The sequence below is a fragment of the Taudactylus pleione genome, unplaced genomic scaffold (genome assembly GCF_031769625.1).
Source record: "Taudactylus pleione unplaced genomic scaffold, aTauple2 ptg000039l, whole genome shotgun sequence".
Lineage (NCBI taxonomy): Eukaryota > Metazoa > Chordata > Amphibia > Anura > Myobatrachidae > Taudactylus > Taudactylus pleione.
Genome location: NW_028284441.1, coordinates 6,039,673 through 6,059,532, shown reverse-complemented (window position 1 = coordinate 6,059,532; position 19,860 = coordinate 6,039,673). Strand labels below are relative to the sequence as shown.

General features: G+C 45.5%; 1 protein-coding gene across 1 annotated transcript in view; it reads right to left on the bottom strand.

Moving 5' to 3' along the window:
• The window catches only part of LOC148538577 (sodium- and chloride-dependent neutral and basic amino acid transporter B(0+)-like), a 71,625-nt gene that overhangs the window by 51,486 nt on the left and 279 nt on the right, over nucleotides 1-19,860 (bottom strand). Inside the window, exons 2-3 of the mRNA XM_088452596.1 lie at nucleotides 11,051-11,198; nucleotides 8,714-8,845 (exon numbers count right to left, since the gene is read on the bottom strand). Of these exons, the coding sequence (XP_088308722.1) occupies nucleotides 8,714-8,845; nucleotides 11,051-11,198 (280 nt within the window). The remainder of the gene's footprint in view (nucleotides 1-8,713; nucleotides 8,846-11,050; nucleotides 11,199-19,860) is intronic.

Here is a 19,860-nt window from a genome sequence, read left to right as displayed (position 1 = left end):
CTTGTGACTTGTATTAGCGAACTAATTAGCGCATTTTTAGTAGTTACTCTTGTGACTTGTATTAGCGAACTAATTAGCGCATTTTAAACCGCTTAATAATCATTCTAACTTTTTGGTGGTTTATCTTTCGCTTTTTGAGCCAACATTTCGACCCGTTTTGATGTACTGTGTTAAATGTCGCTTTGCGGTTTTGCTAAATGGGTGTTTGGCATATTTTAACTTTGGTCTAGCACAAAATTTATAAACAAAAATGCACAGAGTGAAATGTGTCAAGTAATTTTGGTGTTTATTTTCAGTTTGGACGTATCATGACAATACCCCGGCATGTAAGCAGCAATGGATGGTATCATCAAGCTAAGTTGTTTTAATATAGTTTTGGGGTGGGTCAAAAGCCTTAGTTTGAAATCTTTGAATTTCAGGTTGATCTGGGGCGGATTGTTCTGGCCATGCTCCCGGAAGCCGACCAACCTCAATCTCATCCCAGGCGTAGGCATCGTAGGCATGCAAGGCCCCAGATATTTCGAACACGTGTCACCCTTTTTGGAATGCCCGATGATGAGGTTTTAAGACGCTACCGTCTACCTCCCAAAATCATCATAGACACTCTCTCAATAATAGAAAGTGATCTTGAGCGGCAAATTGACAGTCCAACAGCAATACCACCACTGACGCAATTTATGGTGGTGTTACATTTCTGTGCCTCAGGATCGTTTCAAACAACGGTGGGAATAGTGGCAGGCATCTCCCAATCCTCCTTTTCCCGGATCCTGAGGGCAGTGATGGAGGCACTTTTCAAGCACCTCCATCATTTTATCCAAATGCCTTTGGATATGGGTGCCCTTAGTGTGGCCAAGGCCAATTTTTACCAAATAGCTGGCTTCCCACACATCATAGGGGTTGTGGATGGTACTCACATACCACTTCAGCCTCCAGCACGGCTGGAGGCAATATTTAGAAACAGGAAACACTATCACTCCCTGAATATAATGGTGGTATGTGATGCCTCCCTCCAGATCCTGTCCCTGAATGCTAAATTACCAGGAAGTGCACATGACTCCTTCGTCATCCGGCAATCAGGGATATGGCAGAAATTAACCAACCTACAAGCTGGTGATGCGTGGCTTCTGGGTAAGTGGAGACCTTTAGTACATAACAATGTTAAGCTTGATACACAGTGTTCCTGATGTTGTCTCTTATTTTTCACAGGAGACAGTGAATACCCTTGCATGTCCTGGCTGCTCACTCCTTATTTGGCTCCCACACCAGGCCCACAAAGTGAGTATAATTCCGCACTTACAGCCACCAGGCAAGTGGTGGAGCGCTGTATCAGCCTTTTAAAAGGCCGATTCAGATGCCTCCACCGCTCTGGTGGCGAGCTCATGTATTTGCCGGATATGGTGTCGAAAATTGTGGTCCTGTGTGGGATATTTCACAACATCGCCATAAGGAGTGGTGTCCCAATGCAGCCAGAGGATGCCTTACCTGAGGATGCCCCCCCCGAGGTTGGCCGGAGGTCAGTATGTGGGGGGGCCATACGCGATGATGTGGTGGCCAGATTTTTTAGGTAAGTTTGACCAAAACTACAGTGTTTATACCTAATGTGTTTGTGTTTGTTTGCGAACATCTAATTTATTTTTATTTTTTTCACCATCTTCTGTTTGTTCACATAATCTTTGCCACTCCAACGCTCACTACTTCCTGCTACCCTTACCAAACCTGGATCTGGTGATTTTGGGCATATATTCTGGAACCCATATCGCAACGCCATGTTTGTGGAATCATGTTGGCATGGTCCTTCGTCAACCAGTTCTTGATTGTTTTTTTTATTTAAATATTTTATTTGTATGTGTTGTATTTGAGATTATCACTGTTTTTTTTTTTGGGAGTGACCACTTTGATTTCTCATTTATGTTGTGAATAAATGTTTGGAGAGTGAAATGGTCTTCCTTTTTTTGGACGTTAACAGCAAGTGTAACCAGGTTAACACACCTTACATTTGACTAAGGGGTAATCCAGTACTGACACCAGTTGATGTAAACTGAAATATGTTTTCAGGTTCCCAACCCACACCAAAAGGAAGCCTGTCCAAACCTTTGGATTTTGAAGATTGGCCTAAGCAGCTTGCACACCAACTAGGAACCTGTAAAATGTCGAAATATCTAATTGACACTACAGCCAAAAAGGGAAATGACATTGTTACTGTTATGTGTTTCTTGTGGCTGTTTAACATACAAATACAAAACACAATCTAACTTTTAAAAAAGGGAAATCCTTGCAGGAACAGTCTACTTATGTCAGGGAAAACTATTTTTGTTTTGGAAAAAAAGAATGAGCCAGAACGTATATTAGAACTAAAAAATGTATTTAGAAAACGAAAATAAACAAAAAAAACTACTGGCGAAGGATGCCAGACAGCCGGTCAAGGCCCACAAGAATGCCAATGACATGTTGGCGCATCTGGCCAACACATTCGTCCACCTCTTGTCGACGCCTCTGTTCCTCTGTGGGTGAGAAAAGTGTGTGGATTAATAAAACAATAGGGAATCCACATTAAAAAAACAAAAACACAACGAAATCACTCCTAAACCTAAAAAAAAACAAAAAAAACAAAAAGGGGGTGCTGCCAAAAATACAAGGCCTATGTACAAATTCCCACAGGTGTGATATGTGTATGTTGAAATCAGCAGGAAGGGGTAAAGGCAAACTGCTAAATCACCAAAAGTAAACCAAACAAGCACGAATAAAGGCACGACACATGATTACATACAAACAGTTTGTGGTTAAAAAAAATGTGAAAGAAAAACATACTGGGAGCCAAAACGGGAGCTCCGGAAGTCCCTCCATGTTCTTCCTCGGAGGAGCCTTCATTCCCCAAAGAACGGGGAGGGGTAATGACGGACTCCGGGGAGGGGCTAATTGGAAGAGGGGTGGGTGGAGGAGAGGGGGAAGTGGGACGGAGGGGAAGGAGGCCCGACAGTTCCGGGAGAGGGTCTTGGAAGGCTGGGGAGGAGTGGGGTATAGGGGAAATATTTGGGGTGGAGTGTTGGCTGGGGGTTGGGGATAGTGGCCGGGAACGCCGTCTGGCCGGACGGTGACGGCGTAGTCTTGGCTGTCCTCCTAAAATATGTCAAACAAATTGAGGTTAGTTTCTGGGCAAATCCCGGGGCCCAAATAAAAAAAAAAAAAACACCTACAAAAAACATGCAAATAGGAGTAGAATGAAAAAAACAGAAATAGAGGGAAAACATGCACACGCAGATATGAGGACAAATAATAAATAGGACAGACAGGAAAACATGCACACGCAGATATGACGACAAATACTAAATAGGACAGACAGGAAAACATGCACACGCAGATATGAGGACAAATAATAAATAGGACAGACAGGAAAACATGCACACGCAGTTTGCCCCACAAACACAAACATGAAAACCACAATACATAACACTTACTTTCCAGGATCTGCATGCGAAAGCATGCCAGCAAGCGGGGCGTTCGCCGTTGCAGGTCTGACCACCTGCGCTCCAGCTGCCCGATGTTGCGGCGTGAACCCAAGGACCGCAGGCGGGACCGTGCCTCCGCATACGCGGAGCGCTTCTGCCGGTTGGTGATGGGTGGAGTCTGGCTGGTGATACGGCGATCCATCACCTCCGTAAGCACCAGCAGCTCGCACCTGGTGAATGCGGAGGCTCTCATGATGGCAATGGAGTTTTTCATACAAAACATTTTTGATAAAGTGTGCAAAAAATTTCTGATTGGCTAATGTATTTTGGAAATTAACAGGAGCAATTTTATTGGTTAGTGTATGAGTCATGTGTTCAACAGGGCCAGAAATCTCTGGAGAGTTATGATAGGCTTGATGCAGTGACATGCGTTTGCAAATTTAAATAAAGAAATGAACCCCGGAAAATATGCGGGAATCCACAGCAATAGAACAATTGTTTAATTGTGGTTCACATGTTTTTTGAACAATAAAAGCGAATGTTCCATCCGTACGTATTCTGCGGGTAAACACAAACACGGCCAAGAGTAAAGTTTCTTGCATTGTGTTGAAAAAAAACAAACAATTAAGCTAATTGATACATTGATTGGCATGATACGATTGAGGGAGGTAGGCAGAATAAAGGAGCAGGTAATCGACATCTGACAAGGCCACTTCCGGTTTCACTTGTGCGTGCGTTCCCTTCAAGCCATTTCGGGGATGTACGCTCGCTATTTCGCACGCTCGTTAGTTAGAGGAGGGGTCGCCTGAGTTTAGGGAGGAATTTTAGATGCGAACGAAAATACGAGCGAGCCATTGAATTTAAATAATTTTGTACGTACGCCTAACGTACGTGCGCCCGCTTGCGAGTGGGTCTGAATGAGGGCCTATGATAATAACTATTGGAGGCATTATCTAGATACCGTACTTCTGATTGACTGATGATGTACTGACTGGTCCAGCTGAAAGTATTTAGCTCACTACCTTTTCCACTTTATTATATGAGGTTACACCTGTCTATTCATATTTCTTAATTGACATTTCTATTTGTTTTTTAAAGGGCTAACGCACAGATGTTTGTATTTAATTTAATTTAATTTAACTTCACTGTGTGTTGTGTGTTAGTACTGTATGTAATTATAATTTATATAGGGCATGCAATTTTTGAATTTGTAAATAACTTTAAGACTCGTTCTTGTGTATATGACACATCATTACACTATTACATTGTGCACAAATAGGGTAATGTGACTTTAACACTTACTACTAACACTGTCAAGATACATATATGAGCTATTTGTACCCTTTTTCTAGGCCATAAGCAGTGGTTATTTGAAAGGTGAAACACAGCTCAGAGGCAGGTCAAAGAAGCATGATAGAGTACTTTCAGATTAGGTTGGAGATGTATGAAGGAGTGGTGTTGTTGCAAGCTTTTTAGTGTAACACCCTCTAGGGAATGTTAATAGGATAACACCCCTTTCAGCATTAAATACTGCATGCCTGAGTCCTTGGGAGGGTTTTGCAGAATAAAGGGACATGGCCAAGTAGGAAACGTCATTAAATGGGGAGTGGAACTTTAGCCTCTAAAGGGGAGATGTTTGCCTGTCTTTGTGGAGAGATATCTTAGAGATTTAGAGCACGGAGGGAGCTCCTGTGCTCCTCTGGTGGGGAAGAAGGAAGGGGCCTTTGGCATGCGCACAGGGGTACTGCCAGGGCTGCTTAGCAGCCTGATTCTGTCCCTTGTCTGGAGAGTGAGCACAGAAATAAAGCCTCGAGGGCAGGGAGTCTTATTGAGGATAGGGTGTGCTAGAGGTATAGACACTGAGAGTAGTGGGAAGTGAATTTCTGGTAGCTTATCTACTACATGAATAAGTAAGTTTCACAGTGACGACAGTAGCTTATGCTTAGCCGGGAGATCTAAGATGTTCTGTTAACCTTCCTTCAGATGGGTAAATGTGACTTTTATGGTCTACACCATCTGTAGAAGCTCCCAACTACAAGAGTATGGAATTGCTATCCTTCCTTCTTTTCCAATCATGAAGAAGTAGGGGGTAAAGACCAATATGTCAGGTGTAGTGGTAAGCATGCACCAAGTTCCCAACTTACAGTATCTAGCAAGGTATTGAATAACATATACCAAGTTTTTCTCTGGGTTTATGGAGTAATGCCTCTCTTTCTGAGCAAGTAGATCCAGTAATCCTTTGATGAGTTAACTTTCAAAGTTCCTGTCTTTATCAGAATGTTTACAACAGTGCCTGTAATGCACAAGGAACTTCTACCAAAGTACTCTGGCCACAGTAACAGTCATATGATCCATTGTTAGGTAGGTGAGAGCATAAGAACAAAGCATAATGATTTGCTGCTAACAAAATATTTCTTATTGTACTAGAGTTATTTTCTATGCGGAGAAAGGCCCTGATTCAGAGCCGGACGCTCTGACAGAGCGCTCGCTCTGAATCAGGGCCGTCCCTGCTTCTTTTTGGCTCTATCAGAGCCAAAAGCACTCCCACTGACATCACTAGTTCCCATGGGAACGCCTCCATCTGGGCAGCCACGCCCCTGGCACACCCACCAAAGGGGGCGTGCTGTCAATCACCATCGACAGCACGCCCCCTTTGGTGCTAGACCCTTAACGATGGCTTGGCCGTCGTTATTCGGGTCTCGTGCATGCACACGACGGAGGTGCCTCCGTCTTGCGCATGCGCACTTGGGCACCATCGACCCGCTTGCGAGCGCTCAGCGCTCGCGAGTGGGTCTGAATCAGGCCCAAAGTCCATACACACAAGATCCATTGGATTAGTACTCATGAAAGACTACTCAGGGAGTATAGTGTGTGGTAATGGCTGTAAACCCACCCCACATATCAACTGCATTATAACTGATATCCCCCATTGCCTTGGCAGATGCATTTCATATCATGTGCTTCCTCAGTGACTAGTAGGAGCATTCATACTTAGGGTTTTTTAGATCCCAATATGGTGCAATGTTTCAATTTAAATCATGCTGATACTTAATAACAAGTAAAACTTATTTATTAAAAAACAAATATGTATACAAAAATGTATCCGATGATCACTTTTTGTTGTATTATATAAAAATTAAGCTTATTAAATGCCAGTATATAAATCACAGCCTTAACTCAATGGGGGCAAATCAATTGTTTTGTGGGCAGCAATAATTAAGCGATCAGTGTTGCAATTCTATTGTTCTGGCCGCCTATTAGTTATCGCAGTCTTCACACCCAAATAGACCGGGTTTAGCCGCATAAAATGGCTAAACCCATCTAAAGTCCATGTTGGGACTGCTGTTTGGGCGCCCTAACCACAGGTTTATTGCACATTTTTGATTGCATTCCTGCTTTTGGTGCTGGCAGCTATTGTGCCCGAATGGAGCAACATTTGAATTGCTCCATTGGGTGCCAAAAATAAATAACCGCCTTACAAACAATTGAATCGCCCTCCACCATGTATTTCATAAAACTTTACTAGAACAAGAATGCTGTATACTTATATGGAAAATCTGTATCTGCTGAAAATACCAGAAAATTGCACTGCATGAAATATACTGTATTGGATGGGTATGAAATACCAGCGGCTCAATAGTCGCTGGTTCAAATTCTGACGCCAGAACTCCGCACAGTCAAGATCCCGTCCGCTGGCATTTTAGCTACATCCCAGTGAGGAGTCCTCCCAAAAACTTACCCGGGAATGACTCCAGCATCAAATCAGCAGTAACCAGCTTCTGTACTGTCAATGTGGGTGCAATTTGCACACTGAGACATATATCTTGAACACAAAATTGTGCTTTGTTTTCAAGTAATCCAAAAATTGTCTACAGCACTTTAAAGAATATGGTCCAATAAATTATACAATAACAATACTGTACATTAAAGGTAAAATTAGGGTCAGAACAACATATCGCTGTGTCTCTTAGCAAAATATAATGATGTTCTATCCTCTAGAGGCCCGACCCTGCTCTTCTGATCATGCGCAGTGCCTGACTAGTGTCCAGTAGTGTCCAAATTAGGTTTCACTGTGCATGCTTGGTGCTAATAGTGAGTACAAGCAACAGTTGAACTATCCGTATTGCGGGGGTGCGATGGCTACTCAACCGTCCTCACCTCTGGGCCCTATCACCACTGCATTGCTTGAAACAGCAGTACTGCCACTGGGATAAACATAAAGTAGAGTTACTCAAACTTAGAAAGCCCTCCCAGGTCTCCGATTGCCAGCACAAAGTTTATAATCACAGTTTCAAGTGCTCCTTCAAGGCAGAGATCATGCCTGTCACCCTGCTCTCAGCAGGCATACACAAGAGAAAGCTTAGACGTAAAAGGTTCAGAGATGTATCTTTGGATTAATGTCTCCCATCCAACAGTCATTACTTCCACATTGACCAGTAAAAACCTTTGTGCCCAGCCAGTCCTGACATAACCATATATCTCCTCTCCTGAGCATTGATTTTTATGCCCCCTCCACCTCCAATGATTTTGGTGTCTGGCAATGAGAGGAAGTCACTATTTATAGACCTTATCTCAACTAAAATTTCAGGGCTCGGTCCCCATCCCTCATTTACCCAGATACCCTGCTGAATCTGGGTCCCTGAAGTAAGGTGTGCCCACAATGGTCACTCAGCTTGTTTCACAATTGGGCTTGTTAATGCCAGATAGGAATTTGTTGTGGCCACCTCACAGTACAAGTAATAGTAGCAGTTGGAGACAGTCAGGCAGGGAGGAAAGAGAGATCCATGACAGTTCTTGGGGAAAACCTACCCAGAATAAAGCTGTTTATGGGCATAAGTACATATTTGACCGGAACATGTCTTCTGAAATATACACATATAAGTGCCACATTTAAGAAGTATGGGGAAAGTACCACTGGCATGTTTCCCAATGAAAGGTTTGATCCAGAAGCTTAATCTCTATTAACAATACCTGGTATACCACTCTCATGACAAATAACTGTATACTGTCTTCCTAATATCAGTGACTTTCAATGTCATCACTTACTGTAAATATTTAAATGTGTGTATTACATGGAAAAACCTATCCCAACTATGATTCATTAATATTATTTAAAGTTAACTCCTTGACCTGTAAAAGTAAAAAGTACACAGCATGCAACATTTTCTTTCCAGAGTTATACAGGTCCACCAGAACTTTTTAATGATCAAAAAAATAAACAGCTAAATGACATGACATGAGGAATCAATGACTAAATTGAGCCTTACCTTGGAACAGAGGCACAATCCTCCATATTTCTATAGGGCCCAGACTAGCAAATTGCCCCAGTGAGCATTCCAGAAACAATAATGGTAGGCCTGCCAGAGCCAGCATAATTATGTAAGGGATCAGAAATGCACCTAAAAAAGGGAACACGATTTAAGTTGCTTTAATGTAAAACAATTGCATTATATTTCTGAACACATTTTTAAGCAATTTAATTAGCCATTTTGGAAAGCTCTTTCCTCAATACTGTATCTCAAACCTACCAGACTTCAGTAGGGAACATGAACACATTTCCTTTCTGAAAATAATGCAGGAGACACAGCTGCCCACATCATGCTCTGATACGTCTATATTGCTTTCCATAACATGGGATAACTACTATGGTATCACAGACCAATCACTGTAATGAACCAACTGATATTCCCAAAACTAATCTGCTTCCTTGTGCAGGGCCGTAACTGGGGTGATGGGACATGAGCCTTGGCACAGGGCACCACTGGTCAGGGGGCACTGTTTGGGCCTGTCAATTTTCTGTTTATATTCATTCTCACTTGTAGCTTCCTCTTACTTTATCCCTGGAATCTCCCGCCCGCCCCTATCTCCTCCCTGGCTGACTCCCCTTCCATCTGGCCACCTCCTCAAGCACCTTCAGTCACATCCTCTTTTATCACGCTGTATTTGGCAGTGACACCTGGATAACAGTGGTACAATGGGATCGGTACCCCTTCATCATCATACGGGGCAGATCAGATTTGTCATGGCCTTTACCCATGAGGCCACACCTTTTTTTGGGCATACATCTTATGTCCCTGTTTGAAAAATAGGGGGGTGCCAATGCTCTTTCTGGCCCAGGGCACCAAAAAGTTTAGTTACGGCTCTGTCCTTGTGGATTAAAGTTTAATTACTTGGTTTTAATTTTTTCAGTGCAGCTTTAAAGTAGGCTACATGAGGAGAAGGCAAACAGGGTGGGTACACACTAGAGTGATATAAGAATCATATGTCAAATTGCCACAACATATTTTGCGGATTGAAAAGTGTGCACGCTCTATCGCACACTCCCGCGTGGTGACATTGGGTTTGCTCCATCTGACGTGCTGCATATCAGATAGAAAGACTCAGATGACAACGCCATGCAGGTAAGCTGAGTGGAGGAACTATATATTGGGTGGTCAAATACCATATCGTGCAGTGTGTATGGTCAACCACTAAATCATTAGATTGGGCGGTGGGTCGGCTACGATACACATCGTTCTAATGTGTCACAGAGCTTTTACACATCAAAATATATTGAGTTGGTGACACTGATTGACATGAATGAGATTCTGAGTACATACAGTATGATCAGCAAGCACACGGCCCGTTTCAAGTAAATGTGAGCAAATCCATAAAGATTATTATTCTTAAAATGAAAGCAGCATGTCTCCTTATCTTTCCTTATCTTTGCCATGTTTATAATATTGTAGTTGTACAAGAATCAGATGAAGCAGCACATTGTAAATGAGAAATTGGTGAAGTAACACATTTACAGTTACATTTCATGCTTAAGGGCTCATACCCACTGTTGTTTTAAGATGGAGAACACTAGTAATACTTATGTAAATGACAGGGATGGCCATCTACAGGTCTCCATCAATTATACTATTGGTAGTTTACATTGATAGCAGGAAACCATAAATTAAAAAAAAAACAATCAGTGGAGGCGACTGGAGGCAGGTCTCAGTGTGCTAGGCCAATCAGGGAAGGGGGTGGAGCTTCAGGAATCACATTGGTGGATGGAGTTAAGTTTGCTATTAGCAGAAGTAAGTGTGAAGCTACTGCCTGTGCATGCATTAGGGGACTGGGGGTCACTAGGGGTAGTGGATTTTACTAAAGTGGATGCAGCCCTGCAGATTGTTGGTAAAATCAGCAACTGATATTAAACCAATGTTTCCTAACCTTAGTATGCTGATGTACCAAGGAAGATATGGTTTACCACATTTTTATTTTTTTATATTATTCAATTATCTATGCATATTTAAAAACTAAAAGAGTTTGGAACATTTTTAGATCACAAAGTATTTGTTCACAAATACATAATTCACACTACATTGTTTTAATAGAGACCATCATCCTATTGCTGAAAATTAAAAACCATAAATAGGCTAGCATTGTAATTACTCATCCATTGTCTCTACTTTCCTTTCTACTCTATTCCATGTTTCATGGGACTATCCATTTATTTACTACTGACTATACATCGATGAATGACTAATGATTGGGGGAGGAGCTACTTGCATAGCCATCCTCAATGGTTAATAGAGCACTTAAATTTCTTACAAGAGTTGATCACAGCACTGTACCTCCTCCATGTTTGAAAGCAAGGTATGGAAATCTCCAAACATTTCCGAGTCCCACAGCGTAGCCCACCAAAGATAGGAGGTAGTCCGTTTTACTAGCCCAAAACTCACGTTCTCCGTCTCCATTATTGCTCGTCACACTCACATTGTCCTGAAATACAGTATACATTCATTGCAGCTTGAAACAAACATTTTCATGATATCCCCCTCTAATACTGAAGTCTGCCAGAGATTATGGACCTTATTCAGAGACGGCCGTACAGTCTACGACCGCACGGCCGCCTCAATGTTTTGCCAGTGCGCATGGTCACGAGGGAGCCAGCTCCCTCGTGCGCATGCGTGAGACCCGCTACGACCGACAGCGCCGGTCGTAGCGGGTCTCTTTCCAAAGGGGGCGAGCTGTCGATGTTGATTGACAGCTCTCCCCGTTTGAAAGGCGAGCCGGGGGGGTGGCAGCCCAAACGGAGGCGTTCCCATGGGAACGCCTGCCGTTTGGGGGAGGCCCCACTGACATCACTAGTGATGTCAGTGGAGAGCTTCCGGTTCTGACAGAGCCAGAAGCTCTCCGGGGCTTACGACAAGTGAGACCCTACCCTAGGGTCTCGTCGTAAGCCCCGATGGTCGCGATGGTCTCTGACCATCGCGACCATCACCCGAGCGGTCGTTAGAACTGTGGGTGTTAACCCACAGCCTAAGGACCGCAACAGAGGCGGGCGGTCAGGATGCAAGTGGCCGCCCAGTTTCTGAGCGACCGCTTGCATCCTCCGACCGCCTCTGAATGAGGCCCTAAGTACCTACGCTATAAATGAGTACACATATGCAGCACAGTTTTCAGACGTACAGGGCCAAATGTAATAGGGTGAGAGTTTAGAAAATGTGAGAGTTTTCTCGTACTTTTTAAACTCGGCCAATGTAATAGAGTCCGAGAACAAAGCAACAAAGCAAACTCGCATGTTTTTCAGACTCAAAAAACTCTCATGATTTAAAATCTCATCCGGATGTTTTCCCATTTTGAAGATAAAATTCCACCAATGTTAGAGCTTACTGCTAAACTCTCACATTTTCTATACACTCACCCTATTACATTTGGCCCACAGTGTTTGATTCAGAGATGGACACAATGCTGAAGTTATGCAATTCAGGGATTATCTGTTATATGCATATGCGTCAAGGGAGCGTTTGTGGGTGCTAATGGGGGTTGGCGACTCAATTGCAGGCCTGTCACAACCATTTTAAGGGCATGTCTACAGCCTGCAACTGAGGGCATGTCTCAGAGATGTACGCCATTTCCTCGGCATGTATAAATGAGCTATTGTCATCTGCTTCCCAGCATGAGAGCTCTCTGTGTGTTAGGGGAGACGCTGTGTCTGATACAGGTGAGCCTTTCTGCATATGCTGCGTGGCTGCCCGATCTGCGTCAATGTTACCGATGTTTATACTGGTGCGCAGGGCCGTATATGCTAGGGGTGAGCGGGTTCGGATTTCTGAAATCCGAACCCCCCCGAGCCCCCCCGATCCGAGGCCGATCCGAGTCAGGCTCGACTTTTCCCGCCTGACTCGGATCTGAAATCGAGGCAAAACGTCATCATCCCGCCTTCCTGGTCTCGCGGGTTTTGGATCCTATATAAGGTACCCGCGTCGGCGCCATTTTCTCACTCGGCTGTGGACAGTGAAGAGGGAGGGTGGGAGTTAGGGCTGGCTGGGCTGTGTAGTGTAGTGTAGTGTAGTGCAGAGTAGTGTTGTGCTGTGCTGTGCTGCGCTGTGCTGCTGTTGTCCACTACTTCAAAGTCCATAGGGGCTGACTATGTTGTGCTGTGCTGTTGTTGTTAATAGGGGCTGTGTCCACTACTTCAAAGTCCATAGGGGCTGGCTGTGTTGTGCTGTGCTGTTGTTGTTAATAGGGGCTGTGTCCACTACTTCAAAGTCCATAGGGGCTGCCTGGACTGTGTTGTGCAGTCAGTTCTCCATAGGGGCTGTATCCACTCCAAAGTCCTGTGCAGTGTCCCAGTCCTAAATGGGTGCTGTAGTGTTGTCCAGGGGGTGCTCTGTCCATCAGGGGTGCTCCCCCCAAGTGCTAAAAAAATTATATTTTTTCTGTGTTTGTGAATTGTGTGCGCAGTAGACGCACGTGCATCAACAAAGTAGTGCCAAGCGTGCGCCTGTGTCATAAGTAAAGGGCCGGCTGGCTTGACCTTTAAAGGGTGCTGTAACCCCCAAAGTACACTCCAGTCCAAACCAAAAAAAAAAATATTTTCTGTGTTTGTGAATTGTGTGCGCAGTAGCCGCACGTGCATCAACAAAGTAGTGCCAATCGTGCGCCTGTGTCATAAGTAAAGGGCCGGCTGGCTTGACCGTTAAAGGGTGCTATAACCCCCAAAGTACACTCCAAACCAAATAACAAAATATTTTTTCTGTGTTTGTGAATTGTGTGCGCAGTAGCCGCACGTGCATCAACAAAGTAGTGCCAAGCGTGCGCCTGTGTCATAAGTAAAGGGCCGGCTGGCTTGACCTTTAAAGGATGCTGTAACCCCCAAAGTACACTCCAAACCAAATAAAAAAATATTATCTGTGTTTGTGAATTGTGTGCGCAGTAGCCGCACGTGCATCAACAAAGTAGTGCCAAGCGTGCGCCTGTGTCATAAGTAAAGGGCCGGCTGGCTTGACCGTTAAAGGGTGCTGTAACCCCCAAAGTACACTCCAAACCAAATAACAAAATATTTTTTCTGTGTTTGTGAATTGTGTGCGCAGTAGCCGCACGTGCATCAACAAAGTAGTGCCAAGCGTGCGCCTGTGTCATAAGTAAAGGGCCGGCTGGCTTGACCTTTAAAGGGTGCTGTAACCCCCAAAGTACACTCCAAACCAAATAAAAAAATATTTTCTGTGTTTGTGAATTGTGTGCGCAGTAGCCGCACGTGCATCAACAAAGTAGTGCCAAGCGTGCGCCTGTGTCATAAGTAAAGGGCCGGCTGGCTTGACCGTTAAAGGGTGCTGTAACCCCCAAAGTACACTCCAGTCCAAACCAAAAAAAAAAATATTTTCTGTGTTTGTGAATTGTGTGCACTGTGGCTGCACGTGCATCAACAAAGGAGCAGCGCCAAGCGTGCGCCTGTGTCCCATAAGTAAAGAGCCGGCTGGCTCATTTCTTAAAGGGTGGTGTAACCCACAAAGTGCACTACTCTCCTGCAAAAATAAAAAAATATTTTCTGTGTTTGTGTGCGCTTTAGCCGCACGTATATATCAATATAACATAAATGGAGGACCAAACTTTCTCCGATAAAAATAAAATAGGGAAAGATCAAGAACCACTTCCTCCTAGTGCTGTTGCTGCTGCTGGAGTTGTTCATCATCCCAGAGAGGAAGTAGGAACACCACCACTTTTACTAAACAATTGACCCTCCAACAGTCCCTAGCGATGAGGATGAAGTACGACAGCAGTCATCCTGAAGCAAAACGTATACCTGAGGCCTTGACTGCTATGTTGGTGTTAGACGTGGGTCTGGTATCCGCCATTAATGCAGTGGGATTTAGACAATTGATGGAGGTAGTGTGTCCCCGGTTCCAAATCCCGTCTAGATTCCACCTGCATCCTCAAAGCAGCAGCGACAAGCGTGCGTCTGTCAGTTAAAGGGTGGTGACACCCTCAAAGTGCGCTCCACAAACAATAAAAATATTCTTCTTTTTTTTTCTGTCTTTGTGAAATGTGTGGGCTGTAGCCGCACCTGCATCCTTAAAGCAGCAGCGACAAGCATGCGTCTGTCTGTTAAAGGATCACATCGGTGACAGCATCCAAGTAGGCATGTCAGACAGTCCGTACCTGTACTGGCAGGAAAAAGAAGCAATTTGGAGGTCCCTGTACAAACTGGCTCTATTTTACCTGAGTTGCCCCCCCTCCAGTGTGTACTCCGAAAGAGTGTTTAGTGCAGCCGGGAACCTTGTCAGCAAAAGGCGTAGGAGGTTGCTTCCACAAAATGTGGAGAAGATGATGTTCATAAAATGAATTATCAACTCTTCCAGGGAGACCAGCCTCCAAAACGTACAGAGGGACCTGTGGTTGTGGATTCCAGCGGGGACGAATTAATACTCTGTGAGGATGAGGATGTACACAACACTGAAGAGGGTGAGGAATCGGAGGATGAGGACGACATCTTGCCTCCGTAGAGCCAGTGTGTGCAGGGACAGATTAATTGCCAGCTTGTTTTGTGGGGGCCCAAACGAACCAATCATTTCAGCCACAGTCGTGTGGCAGACCCTGGCGCTGAAATGTTTGGTTTGTTAAAGTGTGCATGTCCTGTTTATACAACATAAGGGTGGGTGGGAGGACAATTCCATCTTGCACCTCTTTTTTTTCTTTGCATTATGTACTGTTTGGGGCCTAGTTTTTCAAACTGCCATCCTGTCTGCCACTGCAGTGTCACTCCTAGATGGGCCACGTGTTTGTGCCGCCCACTCGTGTCTCTTAGCATAGTCATCCAGCTACCTCGGTGCAACCTTTTGGACATAAAAACACTATTGTGAGGTGTGAGGTGTTCAGAATAGACTGGAAATGAGTGGAAATTAAGGTTATTGAGGTTAATAATAGCATAGGAGCAGAAAAACCTACAAATTCTGTGATTTTAGCTGTTTTTATGCTTTTTAAAAAAAAATACAGATCCAAAACACAAAACCCAGAACCCAAAACACGGAAGGGTGGTTTTTGCAAAACCAATCCAGATCCAAAACACGAAGAAAGTTCCAGATCCAAAACACAAAACACGAAAAGTGGCCGGTGCACACCCCTAGTATATACCCATTGGCCAGAATGGCACTCGCCAGGGGCGCCGATCAAAGGGGGGGTGCCATCCGGCAGTGTCTCCAGCAGCCAAGGGGTGGACTACCCCCGCTAGTCTCCTGGCCCCACAAGTGTAGGGCAGACCGCAGTGAGAGCGGTCTGCCATACACAGTTTACAAACACACAGCCGCCAGCTTGTTTGTTATAGCAGCCAGCCAATGAGAGTCAGACAGACTCTCATTGGCTGCTGCGTCGTCCATAGAGGGAGCCGGCTGGTGCTCACTCGTAAGCTCCGTCTTCCAGCTCCCCCTGCAGCGGGTGATGGGAGAGACTTCATGACGTCTCTCCCATAGTGCAAGAGAAGAACCGGGACTCGGAGCAGCCAGCGGCGGTCGTGTCAGGAGCAGGGATCAGGTAAGTTGTTTTTTTTTTTCTTCTGTGTGTGTGTAAGCCTGGCACAGCAGGGGGGGGGCACTGTATAGGGGGTACCCGCTACTGGGGGCACTGTAACATAGGGGGGACCACTACTGGGGGTACTGTATAGGGGGGACTACTACTGGGGGCAAAGAATCATAGGGGGGGACTACTACTGGGGACACTGTATAGAAGGGGGGCGCCAGTCCATTACATTGCCAGGGGCGCTTGGATCCCTAGATACACCCCTGCTGGTGCGTGACGTTAAGAAGGCAGCAGTCAGTCTATGCTCAGGTAATCTTTGAAAATCATATTAGCAGGCCTGAGTTACCAAATGAGGTAAAAATAGCTCCAGCGTCTCAGTTCCCGCGGCCATTCTGCGTGACCATAAGGTTACTCAAAAGTCCGATAATCGACTGATCTGTGACTGATGCTGCGTTTTTGTACACAGTTGCTTGAATTTGCGAAGCCGCCAATGGCCGTCTCAGTACAAATCCAGGCAGCTGCGACATTTGCATATTTCCGCACAGCTGATGTGTATAACATACATCTCTTACCAGGCCCAAAGTGCAATCCTCCCCCCTGGACTGTGGTTAGACAGCACCAGTCACACTCCTGGTTTCGTGCTGCAGAGGGGGATCTAGGACTGGTGCTTCTATCATTCAAGATATTACAGTGTAGTTGTTTTTTTGAATATTGCAAAGAGTATTTCCCCCCACGGGATGCAATCGGGAAGCCGGCTGACATTATACCGACAGCCGGCTTCCCGACTATCATATCCCGGCGAGGGTGAAATGCCCGGCATCTAGATGTAGACGACGCACATTTCACCGACGCCGAAAGACAGGCGCCCAGCATCCCAATTGAAGGGATGCCGGGCGCCGCGAGCGGACAGCAGCGGGGGGGGAGGGTTAGATTTAGGGCTTCCGGGGGGACTTAGGGCTAGGCACCCCCCGTGAGGTTAGGGTTAGGCTAGGGGGAGGGAGGGTTAGGGTTAGGGTTAGGCACCCCTAAGGGAGGTTAGGGTTAGGCACCCCCACGGGGGACTTAGGTTTAGGCAGCGGGGAGGGGGAGGTTAGGGTTAGGCACTTAGAGGGGGGATTAGGGTTAGGCACTTGGGGGGAGGTTAGGGTTAGGCACCCCTAAGGGAGGGATAGGTTTTGGGGGGTAGGTTATTTTAGTTAATACTTACCTAGGGATGATCAGGATTTCCAGCGCTGTCGGGCTGCCGCTGCCTGTTCCAGTGTTGGGCTGCTGCTGCCGGGAATCGATTCCTTCCCCACTAAGCAATAATGTTTTTGGAACATTATATTGCTTAGTAAAGAAAAATAATTGCACTTTAAGTATAATGACAACTGGAGCATTATCTGCTGAAGTCTATGGACTATGAGCCTGATTCAGCAAGGATCGCTATTGCGACCGCAGCTGCGATTACGCACACAGTTCAGCTGCTAATGCTAATCCATTGCAATCACTATGCTGTCGCAGCCCACTTTACCTTACACACATCCGTAATGTTTAGCAAGACTGCGAAACCATCGGTACAATCGAGTACCATCGCAGCCTTGCACACTTGTACAAGGTCAGACCTTACACAGAAATTGCTAACTTCGTCACACGCTATGAAACCTCAGGCTGTGTAGGGCATCACAGTGGATAATTTATGCATGCCCCTGCAACGGTGTTGAAACGCACTGGAACGGCTGCGTTTCGCCGACCACTCCCCTTGTCACCACCCACAAACAAAACTTCCTATCAATCACTCTGCGATGGGTCTGCATAGTCACTGCGATCGCAGTCCCAATGGCAGTGGCCAGTTCGCGCATGCAACTGCAATGCATCCGCATCTGCAGAATGCAACAATCGGCCGATTGCGTGCATTTTAGCAATTGCGATCCTTGCAGTGTAAGTGATGCTCTGAACTCCATTGCCAGTGATATAACTTTACCAGTGTACTGTGTATTACCACATGGCTGTATGTGCTACTGAAAGCTCTCAAAACATAAAAGTAAAATAGAGACTAATGTGGTATAATGTCATCTAAGCCAAATGTGCATTTTCTTCAGTAATCTTTGCTTTATGCTGTAGCCCTTTCATGAAATGAAGACATATAGGGGCTGATTCAGAGATGGGTGCAGATGAGGCCATTGCAGCGTCTTGTGCCACAGTTATGGCTGTGGGGGTCATTCAGACCCACTCGCGAGCGGCAGTACGCTCGCAAGTGGGTCGATGTTCCCCACTGCGCATGTGCACGACGTGACGCCCCTGTTCGACCACACTGGTTGAACATGCCTCATGCCGGTGCCGGCCCTGCCTGCATCTTTATGCTAATCCTGCTTCAAAGTCCTTCCCTGGTGTAGATCTGTGTCCAAGGGGGAGATGTACTAAGCCTTGAGGAGTGATGCATTGGAGAGAGATAAAGTACCAGCCAATCAGCTCCTAACTGTCATGTTACAGGCTATGGGCCATATTTCTCAATGAGTTTTATCACTCTTGTTGCGTATGATAATGGTGCTCCAGCCAATCTGTTTGAAAAATGACAGTTGGGAGCTGATCGGCCGGAGCAACATTTATCATGCACAGTGGGTTTTATCACTCACTGTGAGTGATAAAACTCATTGATAAATAAGGCCCATAGCCTGTAACATGAAAGATAGGAGCTGATAGGTTGGTACTTTTTCTCTATCCACTTTATCACTCTCCAGTGCTTAGTACATCTCCCCCAAATGTGCAAGGACTGAGACGCCCACTGTCACTGTCACCGTAGACGCTGAAATACCACTTACAGTATTACAGTACACCTGCCACGGTGCAGTATCTCTGTCTGAGTGTGGCTTCCTATGTGTGTGGTTTAGCATCTTTCTACACAACAGCTTTCAGTGATGTGCCCACGACACACCGCCGACACTCTCATAACACGCAACATCTCTGTGCGTCTTTCAGCTGGGTTGGGTATGAAATCCCGGCTGTCAGAATTGCCGCTGGTCAGAATACCGACAGTGGAATCCCGAGAGCCAGAATCCCAACACCCATAGGGAAGATAGGTAAGTATTTTTCTAACCCCTACCCACCCCTATCATAACCCTAACCCTCCCTCCCCAGTGCCTAACCCTAACCTCCCCCTCCCCGTACCCTAATCCTAACACTCTCTACTCGGTGCCTAACCCTCCCCCTAATGCATAACCCTAACCCCACTACCTAACCCTAACCTCACTCTAACAACCAGATACCTACCTATGGGAGCCGACAATCGGGATACTGGTGACGGGATCTTGACCTGTCAGGATTCCGGCGCCGGTATTCATGCCAATCACATCCCTTTCAGCCAACCCCCCCCTGTTACCTCCCACTCAGCATCCCGGAACACCCCTTACACTACTGATACTGCACGTCCAAATCTGTACTGCGACTCTGTACGTACAAAATGAAGATGCATGCACAGTGTGACTCAGAAGCATGCTCAGACACTGCGTCCACCTCTGAATCATGGGCCCAAATTTTATAGTATACAAGATTTGCAAAGTGATACCTGTTTGTGCATTGTAAGAAATTCCTGCTTTGATTCTTATTGCTAAATAACCAAAATCTTAGCACTTTGAAATCTTGCACTCAGTTGGGCCATAATGAGTAA